At 39.3% G+C, this 13,913-nt stretch overlaps 1 protein-coding gene across 1 annotated transcript in view; it reads left to right on the top strand.

The window, feature by feature from the left end:
* MORC1 (MORC family CW-type zinc finger 1) overlaps nucleotides 1-13,913 on the top strand; it is a 193,941-nt gene that overhangs the window by 99,011 nt on the left and 81,017 nt on the right. Inside the window, exons 16-17 of the mRNA XM_045286149.1 lie at nucleotides 3,858-3,963; nucleotides 13,339-13,477. Of these exons, the coding sequence (XP_045142084.1) occupies nucleotides 3,858-3,963; nucleotides 13,339-13,477 (245 nt within the window). The remainder of the gene's footprint in view (nucleotides 1-3,857; nucleotides 3,964-13,338; nucleotides 13,478-13,913) is intronic.

Genomic DNA, 13,913 nt, shown 5'->3' with positions numbered 1-13,913 from the left:
TGTACCCGCTTTGTCTTCAGCGATTGTCAGGAAGTTGAGCATCACAGAATGACAGGTTATTAGAACAAAGTGTTCCTGCATTCAGGGAGTACAGTACTTGAGTAGAGGCCCTATATCCATCTGCTCCTTGATATTTAACATATAAATATATGTACATAGAATCTATTTCCCTATCATTATATATAAATATATTTCATTATATAAAAATAAATTTACATATGTACATGCCTGTATTTAGACCTATATGAATACCTTTTGCCTCCTAGTTCTTCCTCTATTTCCTTTTACTTTCCTCTTGTCCCCCTATCATGTTCAGCCTTCCTTCAGATTTGAGTAATTTCTCTTGGTTACATAGTCCTTGATCAAGGAGGAAGACTTATTAACAAGCTGTGACATGCAGCTGACAGAGCCTTGCTTATGGAAGTCGAGGGGGTCTTGAAGCACTTGATGATGAAGGTAAAGGATTGAGGCCTTCGGTATGGGTTGTAACTCAATGTAAAGAAGACCCAAACCGTCACAGCTGGTTCAATAGGTAACATCATGATAAATGGAGAAAAGATGGAGTTTTCAAGGATATTATCTGCTTGGATCCACAATCAATTGAGAGAACACACACGGAGAGAAATGGCATTGAGTAATACTACTGCACAAGACTTCTCTAAAGTATGACTAGCTACTTTGAGGACTAAGGTGCACTTGACCCAAAGTATGGTATTTTCAATTGCCTCATATGCATGTAAAAGTTGGACATTGAATAATATAGACCAAAAAAGAATGGAAGCATTGAATTAAGTTGGTGGCAAAGAATATTTAAAGTCCTATTACCTGCCAAAAGAACAAACACATCTGCCTTGGAAGAAATACAGCGAGAATGTTCCTTAAAGGCAAGGACAATGATTTTGTGGCATGTTATCAGGGGAGGCCAGTTCTGGAGAAGGTTATCATGCTTGGTGAAGTAGAGGGGCCATGAAAAATAGGAAGGCCCCCAATGAAATGGAGTAGCACCATGGCTGCATCTGTGGGCTCAAATGTAGGAGTATTGGTGGAGATTACACAGGAATGGTCGGTGTTTGCTTTGTTCTACATAGGGTCTCCATGCATTGGAACCTGGTGCCTCACAACAATAACATATAAGATAAACTCAAGGCATATTAAAGACATAAATGTAAAACCTAGAACTATAAAAATCATTAAAGAAAAATAGGCACCAATTTAGGTACCCTAACACATGAGGCAAACACACTGTTGACCATAATAAAAGGTACACACATAGAGAAGAAAGTAGATAGATGTCTAGTATCTCCTTAAAACAAGAAACTTGATTTCACCTATAATAAAATATTTCACCTACAGAGTAAAAGGAAAACCACAGAGCTGGAAAAAACAAACTGGTAATGACCTACTGGATCCTATATTCTATAGAAAACATTAACATCTCAACAAGAAAAATATAAATTTTCCAATCTAAAAATAGGCAGAGGCATAACAGAAAGTTCACTGAAGTCCTCCAGGCAACCAACAAATATATGGAGAAATGCTTCCAATCTCCAGAAAGCTGAGAGCTGCAAATCAAAACAACCCTGAGTACTACCCGTCCCCAGAATCGATAGGGAAGTTCAAAAAAGCAGAAGAGGACAAATGCGGCAAGGGTTGTGTAGAGACTGGAGCCCTCAGATACTGCTGGTGGGACTGTAAAAAAAGTACTACCGTTATGGATAACCATGTAATTCTTTCTCAAACAGTTTAGAATAGAATTACCATATGATCCAGGAATAGCTATACTTAGTAAATATCCTAGAGAAACAAAGAATGCAACAAAAGTAGATATATGTATGTCCATATCCATTGCAGCCCTGCTCATAATATCAAGAAGCTGGGAATAGCATAAATGTTTATCGATGCAAGAATGGATAACTACATTTTGGTACACATACACAACCAAATATTATGCAACATTAAAGAATAATGATAGACCAGTGAAGAACCTCATGCCATGATGCTGAGTCATTAGTCAGAAACAAATGGGCAAATATTGTATGTTACTGTTATAATTACAAATCGATCAAGAAATAGTTCCCATACCCAAAAGAAACAGGCTTTGATATTACCAGAGGTGAGAGTGGAAGAGAGGAATGGGGAAGCAGTAGGTTAGAGGGTAGACAGGTGTTAACTTGGAGGCTGGTGTAGATACTACACAACAAGGGGAAGATAAGAGGGAAAGTGGGGACCCAGCGGAAACAGGAGAAGCCATTGGGAGGTTTGATCATTTATTTAAGCGTGGATTGCAAAAATGATGGTCTGATATGTAAATACCCATCTTTTTCATTAAATGATGGAGACTAAAAGTTTAGAACATAAGAAGCCTGTCCTTAAAGGACTTTCAATCTAGTAGGGACAGCAGATTGATACAAAATATACCAGGGGCGAAATGCTAGCAATCCCTCTGTGCTTTTGATATTAGAATCCAATCACAAGTACCCGAGAGCTTTATGAATTGGAAATAGTGCTATACTCTCTTAGCCTCTGTTTCCTCTTTCATAAAATGAGACCAGTACATGTACAGTTTTGTACGAATAAAACTCATGAATAAGTACAAAATTTACTAAGTGCTTTTCCCTGTTGGTTTGTTGTCATCGTCATCATTATTAATATTAATATGTCATTTAATCCTTAAAGAAACTCTTTGCCGTTATGGTAAGCAGTTACCGGGGACTTGATCCAACTTCTGTTGCCCCTCCTGTGTGTCAGCATGGAATGATACTCCCTAAGGTTTTCAGTGGTTGATTTTTCAGGACTAGATCATGAGGCTTGTGTTCTCAGACATGTCTGTGTGGATCCTGGCCTCAGTCTTTCTCGTAGCAGCTGAGCATGCTAACCATCTCCGTCACCAAGGGATTTATTCCTAAGCACTATTCTTGATCTCTCTTTTTACAAATAATTGGTGCTGTGTGTTAGATGTTGCAACTGCACGATTAAGTGGTTCAAACTCAGCAGTCACTCCATAGGACAAAAGTGAGGTTGTCTGGTTCCATGATCTTTACAATATTGTAAACTTTATATAGGGTAACAATGAGTCCGAATTCACTCAGTGGCAGTAGAGGCTTCGGAAATACAGATACATTAAGTAATTTGCTCTAGAGTATAGAAAATTTAAGTGGTGGAGCTAAGATTCAAAGTCAAAGCGGACGGAGTCTCAAGTTCAGATTCTCAACCTCTATGCTAACCCCATTTTATTCACTCCTGGGTGACACTATGTCTGGATGAGAAATCGTTATGGACAGTCTGGGAAAAGCAGATGGCTCGACTCCTAAAGGCAAGTCCAAGTTCTAGAAGGAAATGGACAAGTCGTACAGAAACGATAAGCTAGATTAGTGGGATAGGACGAGGAAACAGCACAGATCACAGAAAGGTATAAATAGTTCAGATACCTTGATTTTACTTTTTACATTGGTGGTTGGAAACAAACAGTAGTGCTGTCAGCAGAGGTAAACTAGATTTAGAGAAAACGTTAGATTCAAGTCATCGAAGATCTTAAGGTGGCTTAGGAGAGGTAGTGGGAGATTTATTAGTTCAAGGGCTTTGATTTTTGGGGGTTTTTTGGCCTAAAAGTAGCAGAAACCAACTAAAGGGAGCATAAACTCCAATAGCAGTAATTATTGCTACTACTCTTATTTATTTTAAGGATCTGATAGCATCCTACAGCAGTTGCATCGTTAATGTTGATGGTATGTGAGTGAGGCTTCACTTGTTTGGATCCAGAGCTCGCCTTACACCGGGAGAACATGCAAGCTATTATGTTAATATGATAGATTCATTCCGGACTGTGATCTCTTGTGTCTTTTTGTTTCGGTGAACAGATCTTTGCCTCAAATGGAGAGTCTTACCTTCATCTGCTAATTACCAGGAAAAAGATTTCCTTGACATTTGGATTTGTGCTAATAATCCCAACCCGCTGGAAAACAGGTAGATTTAACAGAGTTTTCTAAAATCTGGTATCTACCAGAAAATATCGGCTATAAATAGATTTTGGCTTAGGTGCTGCCATCTCTTCAAATACTTCCTAGGCCCATGCTACGTGAAGAAAGAGACTTCATTAGTGTGTTTTATTCCAACAGATAAAAGTAATCTTGGTGCGTTTGTAGACATTGGGATATAAAAACTCTGTGCTGCCACAGCCTGGTAGCTAAGAGTTGTGACTTCAGTTCATTTTCACGCAACCTACGCCCTAACTGTACAGGAGTGTTACAGCATGAGTGTCCCTAGAGACAATGCACTGTTAGACCATGTGCTCTTCCCATTGAATCACATATTGATTTCATTGTTTTGTGCTCTTGGAGGAAGAAGTGCAGGTCAAAAACAGGAAAAAGACCAATTAAATATTGATAGATGTCAACATTGTTTCAAGCCCTTTCCCTGGAGGCAAAAGATTTAATACTCACTTTAACAAAGGCAGCCTTGGGCAGAAAGAAAGTAAAATTAAACAGAGGAATGAACTTGGTGGCAAAAGCTATATAGAGAGGTATAAAGATAAGGATGTACATATATAAATATATTAATATATAAAGATAGGTGTATGTACATACACCTATTTATATTTATATGTTAAAGTATTAAGGTAACAGACAGACTTTGGGCCTCTACTTAAGTCTTCCCTCAACTCAAGAACCCTTTGTTCGAATAACCTGGCATTGTGTGATACTCACCTTCCTGACTTGATCACTGGAGACAAAATGGTTGCATAAGCAAATGTGGTGAAGAAAGCTGATGGTGCCTGGCTATTAAATGATATCACACCTGGGGTCATAAGGTTATAAAGGCTTGAAGTTAAAAAGCGGTCATCTAACAGGGAAGCAACCATACCCACATGGAAGAAGCGCACCAGGTGATCACAAGGTGTCGACAGGATCAGATATCAGAAGATCGAAGCCAAACACTTATATCAATGGGAAAGAGAGGGGTCAGAATAGAGACCCAAAGCCCAGCTGTAGACAATTGGACATCCCCTCATAGAAGGGTCACACAGAAGGGACGCTTCAGCCAGGGTGCAGTTTAGCACTGATGAAACACACAGCATTCCTCTGGTTCTTTAATGCCCCCACCACCACCACCACACTCTCCCCAACCCCTCATGGCTTCAGTTCTACCTTACAAACCATGCTAGATTAGAGTATGTACATTGGTACAGATAAGAGCTTTTGACACATGGAAACCAGAACAGATAAACCCCTCAGACAGTAATGGGAATAGTGGCACCATGTGGGTAGGGAGTGGGTGGGGGGCAGAGAGGGAAAAGGTGGGGAACAAGATCCATGATGGATATATAAACCACCACACTGTAGCCCCTGAGGGGGACAGACAACAGAAACATGGGTGAAGGGATACAGCAGACAGTGTAAGATATGGAAAAAAATATATGTATAATTTATCAAGGGTTTACGAGGGTGGGAGGGTGGGGGACAGAGGGGAAAAATAAGGACCTGATAATAAGGGCTCAAGTAGAAAGTGCTTTGAAAATGATTATGGCAACATATGTACAAGTTTGCTTGATATAATTGATTATGGATTGTTATACTATCTGCAAGAGACCCCAAATAAAAGATTTAAATTACAAAAAGGAAAAAGAAATGGCTGCTGAAACTTCTTCTATTGAGTCCAAGGGTTAATTATCTTTAGAGACTGAAGAAACATATCAGAGGTTGAAGGGTGCTGAGAGTTTACATGGTTCAGCGATGTTTTCAAACTCCTTCGCACTTGATTCCTTTTGTTTTAATTGTTGTTTTTAAATGCAATTTCTCTCAAAACTCTAATAAACAAAACCGATAAAGGCAGAAATGTCCTGGTTGAAGTGGTGGCTGGAAATCTGGGTATCACAGGTATGCGCTCCCTCTTTCTGATCGCTACGTTCTGCAAGTCACCTAGGACTCCATAGAACATTCTTCTAGCCGGACATTTTCATTGTAGAAACAAGAGAATTAGAGCCTCCAAAGAGTTCAAGAAACCATCAGCTGAGCCCTTTGTATGCCTAAACTGATTATGACCTAACTTGGAATTAAAATGAGGAGCTCTGGTGGTGCACTGGTTTAAGCCTCAGTTTGCTAGTTGCATGGTTTGCAGTTCAAGCACACCAATCACTCCGGGAGAAAGATGAGGCTGTGTGCTCCTGTAAAGACTTACTGTCTCAGAAACCCGAAGGAGCAATTCTACTCTATCCTTCTAGAGTTGCTCTGAGTTGAAATCAACTCAGTGTCAGTGGGTTTGGGTTTTGGAATAGAAATACCTTGCAAACAGAAACAGAGTGTAGGTTCAGTTTCAGTAGTAAAAATAGCGAATACTATTGATCACTTGGTATGAGCTAGGGCCCTTTCAGACAGTGTGGAGGATAATGGTTAGAGTTCAGACTGTGCCAGACTCCCTGCATTTGACTGCTGTAGGTATGAAACCTTGGGCAAATGATAAGACCTTTGTAAATTCATTTCTTGGTCTGTATATGGAGTTATAATAGCCCTTGGACGTATCTTCTCTAGGTCTAGCTGGGTCTCATCTAAAGACAATCTACTGAAATCCCCTGATTACAGGGCCTTTAATTATGATCATCCAGAATATAGGGCACTGTCCACAGGCATAATTATATACTGAGGATTTTATAGATTAGTCTTTTGCATTTTCAGACTCACAGACCTGGGATGCAGACCAGGACAGCTTCCCTTTTCCTCGACTTACCATTTCCCTCAAACTGACCTGTTTTTAGTCTCTGCTGGTTGAAAGGTGATGAAGCCATCACAGAGCATTGCTAAATTAGTTTCAAAGCTGGCATGCTCTATTTCTTTTACATATCAAAATGAGGCCACTTGTGATGAGAGACAAGATAATTTTAGCCTTCATGACAGGAAATTGATGGAGTTTCAAAGCCTAAAATGCAAACTCTTCTTATATTTATAATTTGCTTAAGTCCTTGGTTCTTTAAATATACTAGCATACTACTGGCCATCTGTATTTTATTTTTACTGAAAAGAATATGGGGAGAAAAAAGCTCATGGTAGCAAGAGATTTGGGTGAGATATAAAGAAACACTTGATTATAAGGGCATTTATCAATAGTTAGTTGGTACCTCCTTCACTGAAAAATGATTGACTTTCTTGTGGATAAGCTCCAGCAGAAGGGAAATTGATTTGATGATTTTGATCAGTCCCCTTATTTAATATGGTGGGAGTAGGCAGTGCATATCTTCAAACTATGCTTTGATACAGATTATCGTTATGCAGAACTGACACACATATTGAATTTGGATAAGATCATATGAAAGTAGTAGGTTAAAATCACGAGAAGGAACATGTCGTTCTCTAGTAGGTAACATTGCATTAGCAAAGGGACAAGTGCCATTGTTGTACTGATCGCACTAAACAGAATTAGTCCCAGTAAGCAAGGCTTGAATGAACAATGTATATGTGAGGAGATTCAGGAAAAAGTACCAGCCTTCTCACACATAGAAATTTAACCACCATCCTAAGATGAAGAAATTGAAGATTTCCCCAAACTTCTGTAGTCTTATATCTGGCAAACACAAAATCAAGATGCATTGATAATTACTGGTGATTGGAATGTGAAAGGTGGAACTAAAGGAAAATGACCAATGGTTGGAGAACATGGCCTTGGTAATAAAAACAAAGCTGGAGATCACATGATAGAATTTTAAAAGACAATGGAGTTATTTAATGTAAAGACATTTTTAATAACATAAATTGCAATTATGGAATACACAGGAAACAAACTGACAACATTTGTGGAAAAAATATGGAGTTTATCAGTATCGTGAGTGAAAATAAGGCTAGGAACCAACTGTGGAACAGATCATCAGTAGCTCCTATGCAAGTTTAAGTTGAAGCCGAGAAAAATTCAAACAAGTCCATGAAAGGAAAAGTAAAGTAATGAGTATGTTCCATCTAAATTTAGAGACCATCTTAAGATGATCAGGCTTATTGGACACTAATGACCAAAGATCAGATGAGTTGTGAAATGACATAAAAGACATGATACAGGAAGAAAGCGAAAGGTCATTCAAAAGACAAAATAAAAATCATACCAAAGTTCGTGTCAGAAGGGACTGTGAACATGGATTCTGAACATCTTGAAGCTAACACAAATGAAGATAATAACGAAGCAAAATTGCTGAACAAAGATTTCCAAAGGCAATTCAAGAAGACAAGAGTTAGGTATCATGTTGAAACAGATCTTGAGTTAGAACACCAAAAGAGAAGAATAAGCTTAGCATGGTTTCAAGCTGAAAAAACTAGAGAAAAAGAACTGAAATTTTGAGTTGCAATATTGCTAATTTTATAAGCAAAATATTGGCTACTAAAGAGAAGATGGAAGGAATACACAGTCACAATACCAAAAATAAATTGGTCGATGTTCAACCATCTCAGAAGGTAGCATATATTAAGAATCAATGGTGTTTAAGTAAAGTCCACACTCTACAAAGGCGTTGATAATAAACAAGGCACCAGAAATGGTCAGACTGCCAATTGAGATGTCTCAGTCAATGCATGCAACACTGAAAGCACTCACTTTTAATGCAGAGAAAGTTGGAAGGTAACTATGTGACCAACCAATTGGAAGAGATCTCTATGTGTGGCCATTCCAATGAAAGTGATCCATCTTCTTGTTATGAACAGTGCTGTCATGAACTTGAATGCGCATTTATCTCTTCAAGATACAGGTCTTATTTCTTTAGGATATACCAAATACAAGGAATGCTGGACCATCTGGTATTTCTAGGCCCAATTTTTTTTTAGGAATTGTCTACAGTGGTTCCACTCTTTCACAGGCCCACCACCAGTGTGTGAGTTTTCTAGCCTTTCTGCATCCTCTCTGGCATTTGTAATTTTCTGAGCTGAAAAAAAAACAAAAAAACAAAAACAGAAGGCAGAACTAATATTACACAAAAGTAAAATTTTGGCCAAGATAACATCAAAAGAATTACACCAGAGCATCACCAAGGAATTACCAAAAATTCAAGTCCGATTCAGAAGATGTAGAAGAGGGATATCACTGCTGATGTTAGATGACTCTTGGCTGAAAGCAGAGCATACTATCAAATAACACATTCTTGACTGTGCAAAGGAATTCAACTATATGGATAATAACCAATTGTGCAGAACATTGCAAAGAACTAGGATTCCAGAACACTTAATTGTGCTCATGCAGAACTCATCCACAGCTCAAAAGACAGTCGTCTGAACAGAACAGGGTGATACTGAATTATTTAAGAAAGCTGGACCCAAAAGCAACACCATGATAAGTGTAGAAACAAGTGAATTTGCTAATGGAACCCATGTTTGCCCATGGAAGCAGTAGACAAAAAAATCATGAGGGGGAGTGCAGAGTGGGGACAACGGGCCTATCCGGGGGAAATTGGACATCCCCTTGCAGAAGGGCTGCGGGGAGAGAGGAGCAAATCAGAGTGCAATGTAGTAACAATGAAATAATGCAATTTTCCTCTCATTCTTAAATGCTTCCTCCCCCCCCACTACCATGTTCCCAATTCGACCTTACATATCCGGCTGGACTGGAGGATGTACACTGGCACAGATAGGAACTGGAAATACAGTGAAGCCAGGACAGATGAACCCCCCAGGACCAGTGGAGAGAGTGGTGATGGCGGGAGGGTGGAGGGAAGGAGAGGGAGAAAGGGGGAACAGAGGACAAGGACATATGGCCTCCTCCCTTGGGGATGGACAGCGGAGAAGTGGATGAGAGAGACGTTGGATGGGGTAAGATATGATAAAATAATAATAATTTATAAGTTATCAGGGGAGGGGGGAGCTGGGAGAGAGGGGAAAAAATGAGCTGACACCAAGGGCTCAAGTGGAAAGCGGGTGTTGTAAGAATGATGAAGTCAACATAACGTACTAATGTGCTGGACACAAATGACGTATGTACAGATTGTGATGAGTTGTATGAGCCCCTAATAAAATGATTATTTAATTAAAAAAATCAAATGACATGTTGCAGAGAAAAGACCTCTTTAAAGTGTTAAAAAGCAAAGCTTTCACTCTAGAGACTAACATGAACCTACCCCAAGCCATAGTATTTTCAATCACGACATATATACGTGAAAGCTGCAGAGTGAATTCGAGTGAAGATGAATTGATGCCTTTCAATAATGATGTTGGCCCAAATAAATAAATCGAGTATACCACGGACTGCCAGAAGAATGAACATATCTCTCTTGGAATATGAACAGAGTGCACCTTAGAAGTGAGGGTGGCAAGTTCTCATTTCACATATTTTGGATGTATTGTTGAAAAGGAGTAGACCTTGGACTAGCTGCTCTAGATGTCTTAAAAATGTTGAAGAGCAAGGATGTCACTTGGAGGATAAGGTGCACTTGACCCAAGCCATTTTTTTAAATTAAATACGTTTATTTGGGGCTCTTACATCTCTTACCACATCTATGCATTCATCCTTTGTGTCAAGGACATTTGCACGCATTTTCTTTCTACTTGAGCCCTTGATATCAGCTCTTCATTCCCCCCACTCCCTCTCCCACCTGCTCTCCCTCATGAACCCTTGATAAGTTATAGATTATTATTGTCATAACTTACATTGTCCTCTGTCACCCTTCACCCACTTTTCCATTGTTTATCCCCCTGGGAGGGGGAATTGGGAGCATAATAGTGGGGGGAAGGAAGCATTAAAGAACTAGAGGAAAGTTGTGTGTTTCATCCGTGCTATACTGCGCCCTGAATGGCTCATCTCTTTCTTGTGACCCTTTGATGTGCCACTATAGGTTAGAACATACTTGAGGGCCCTTAACAATAAGCACCACCTAAGAAATACATCCCAGCATGTTTCCATTACTTTAATGGTGTGCATTTATCTATGTGTTAAATAATATATAATGATACCTTATCATTTAACTGAACCAGAAATGTCTGGATTTTACAAAGGATGTTAAAAAAGGCTACATTTTTACATATTAAAATGTAGTGCACTTCCCAAACTTTTAAATGAAGATAATTGAATGGATTGGTTGTTAATAAAAAATACTTGAGTTTCTCTTCCTTAATAAAAAGCTAAGTGCCTCAAATTTCTTTCTAAAATAAAACAGAAACCTATGCAGGCGCCACCCATGATGTCTTCAAATGAACTCTGTGGTTGACTGTCTATATAGTCCTTGTGCTCTGAATTTGTTTATCTAGAATCTTTCTTTGAAAAATAACAATAATAGCAAACAGCATATGTGGGTAGACTTAAGTATTTTCCACCCAGTAATTGAATTTTATTGTAGTTATTTACTCTTCTTTGTGGGTTAAGAGCAAGAAAAATATATTCTGTAGCTCTGAAAAATCAGAGAAATAGGGGGTTTGATCTGCTTCAATATTTCCTCTCTGTTTCAGATGAGATAAAGCCTTCTCATTTCTTAACTCCCTCTCCCTGAACACAAGGTTTTTTTTTTCCTATGAAATCTGTCCCTGTTCTTTATGGTGCCCAAGTGGAGCTTCTTATCCTAAAGCAAAGTCCCTTGATAGTGCCAATGGCCAAGTGTTCAGATGCTCTCTGGAAGATTGGGGATGTGAAAGCCACCAAGAGGCGCCTTGGATTAAAAGCTCATAGAAATGTTTCTAAAATACAATCTTTTGAAAACCCTGTGGAACACAGTTCTATTCTAGCACACATGGGGTCACCATGAGTCAGGGTCAAGTTGACAGCAACTGTTGGTGCTGGTGTCATCCTAGAGCAGTGATTCTCAACCCATGGGTCATGACCCCCTTGGGGGTCAAACAATCCTTTCACAGTGGTTGCTTGATTCATAACTGTAGCAAAATTGCAGTTATGAAGTGGCAACGAAAAGAATTTTATGGTTGCGGGCTCACCACAACATGAGGAACTGTATTAAAGGGCCACGGCATTAGGAAGGTTGGGAACCACTTTCCTAGAGCATGCTCTAAGATCTGACTTCAACATTTTGTCCCACGAACTTGCATTCTCAGGCATGCCCTGAACCAAAGCTATGTCTGTTTCATATTCATGTCCACCTTCCAGACCAAGGTGAATGATATAATATTTCAGCTTTTTCACAATTTGGCTACTTGAGACCAAAAGTAAGAAGGGGACAAAAATGGGTTGGGGTGACCTAAACCATGTCATGAAGTGTATTACTTCTTTTTTGTAACCAGAGAAGGAAGCCCTTTATACATAGACTATTGACTATTTGTATTTTCATACTGTTATTCACCCACTGGTGATCAGAAACAGCATATAATTGAGGCGAGAAGTAGAGAAATTTCTACAGATACTTAAGAGCTGAAGGAAGCTTGGAAAAGATGTAGCCAACTTGTTCCCTGGCTTTTTTGATGAAGGACCTGTATGGCCATCACCAGTCGTACCCCCAGTCATGATAGTCACCCATCTTCACGGTGATGCTGTCACCAAGCAAAGGATCCATGTGGTCAGTTTGTACTCTTTTAGAAAAAGAATGATTTTATTTACTTTAGAGAGACATACAGGTATCTCATGGCAACGCTGTATGTGCAGACAACTGTACTCCGTAGGGTTTCCTAGGCTGTAATCTTTTATAAAGAAATGACCAGGTCTTCCTTCTGAGATGCCTAGGAGACCTGGTTAAAAGTTGGGCTGTGATCCAAAAGGTCAGTAGTTTGAAACCACCGCCTCTCTGAGGGAGAAAGACCGTAACTCATAAAGAGCTACAGTCTTAGAAACTCACAAGGGCAGGTCTGTCCTGGCCTAGGTAGAACTCGTAGGGTCAATGGGTTCTATGTCAGGCCAATGACCATCAACTTGATGTCAGTGAGTGTGGTTTGGTTTTTTTTGTTGTTGTTCTTCTAAGACACCGCAGGGCAGATTTGAACCGCCTTTTGGTTAGTACTCTAGAATGTAACCATTTGTGAATTGCAATCAAGTTGATCGTTGATCAAATTCAAAACTATATAGATTTCTACTCCAATTTTTTTGGAAAGAATATTTGGCACTTAATGAAGTATCAGTTATCTAGAAATCATGTATTTGCCAAAACCCAACCAATTTTCATGATAATAAAGTCTAAAGGAAACATTCACAAAATAACTAATACTGTTTTATCCTCGTAAATAAATGCTACGCTACAAGTTTAATTTTCCATTAAACTCTTCTCCATGTAAACCTGAGGTTCGAGCCCGGTGTCACCTGAAGTCACCACTAGCATGCTCTGCTATTGTGCTTCCGTTTTGCCTATAACCCTGAAAGAGTAACTCCCTGTAGAAGTTGATCGTCTCTCGCAGACAGTAAATCATTTTATATTTCTTCCTGACATTGCATCGTACATTTTTTATTGCAAAGTTGTCATCAGAAGGAATGGCTACCTTCCATCCCCCTGGGCACCATGAACACAGCCTTGCCATCAAAAAGTGAAAAAGAGAAGCAACTTAGAGCCTTGGTTCATAAGTACCAGAATAAACCTACGGAACAGCAGCCACAGGTGAGGTGTTACTAATACTTTTTCCAAACTTTAACCCGACTCTTGCACTATTAACTAACTACATGTGGATATGAACTAGCATGTCTTACCCTCTTTAAATATTTTTGGCCTAAACGCTAGAGGTGAGGACAGGTGCTTCATGGATACAAAGGTGGAAGCAGATCTTTTATTTTATTTTTATTAAAGTACTGTAGTGGTGTGTCAACTACAATAAGCTGACAGTTTTTCTTTGGTTCTGTGAAATAATCCTCGGGATTTCTTGGGTAATTGTGTTAATCTAGGTACTTTAGAGAAACAAATCCACCAAAACTCATGTATAAGAGAGAGTTTTATGTAAAGGTTAAGTGCACATCAAGAAAATATTCCAACCCAGTGCTGCCCAAGCCCACAAGTCCAACATTAACCCATATGTCCGACACCAATCCACAAAGTCCTC

Source organism: Echinops telfairi, unplaced genomic scaffold (assembly GCF_000313985.2).
Source record: "Echinops telfairi isolate 266 unplaced genomic scaffold, ASM31398v2 ScPeMD7_6;HRSCAF=24_0, whole genome shotgun sequence".
Classification (NCBI taxonomy): Eukaryota; Metazoa; Chordata; class Mammalia; order Afrosoricida; family Tenrecidae; genus Echinops; species Echinops telfairi.
This window is presented reverse-complemented; position numbering and strand designations above follow the sequence as displayed.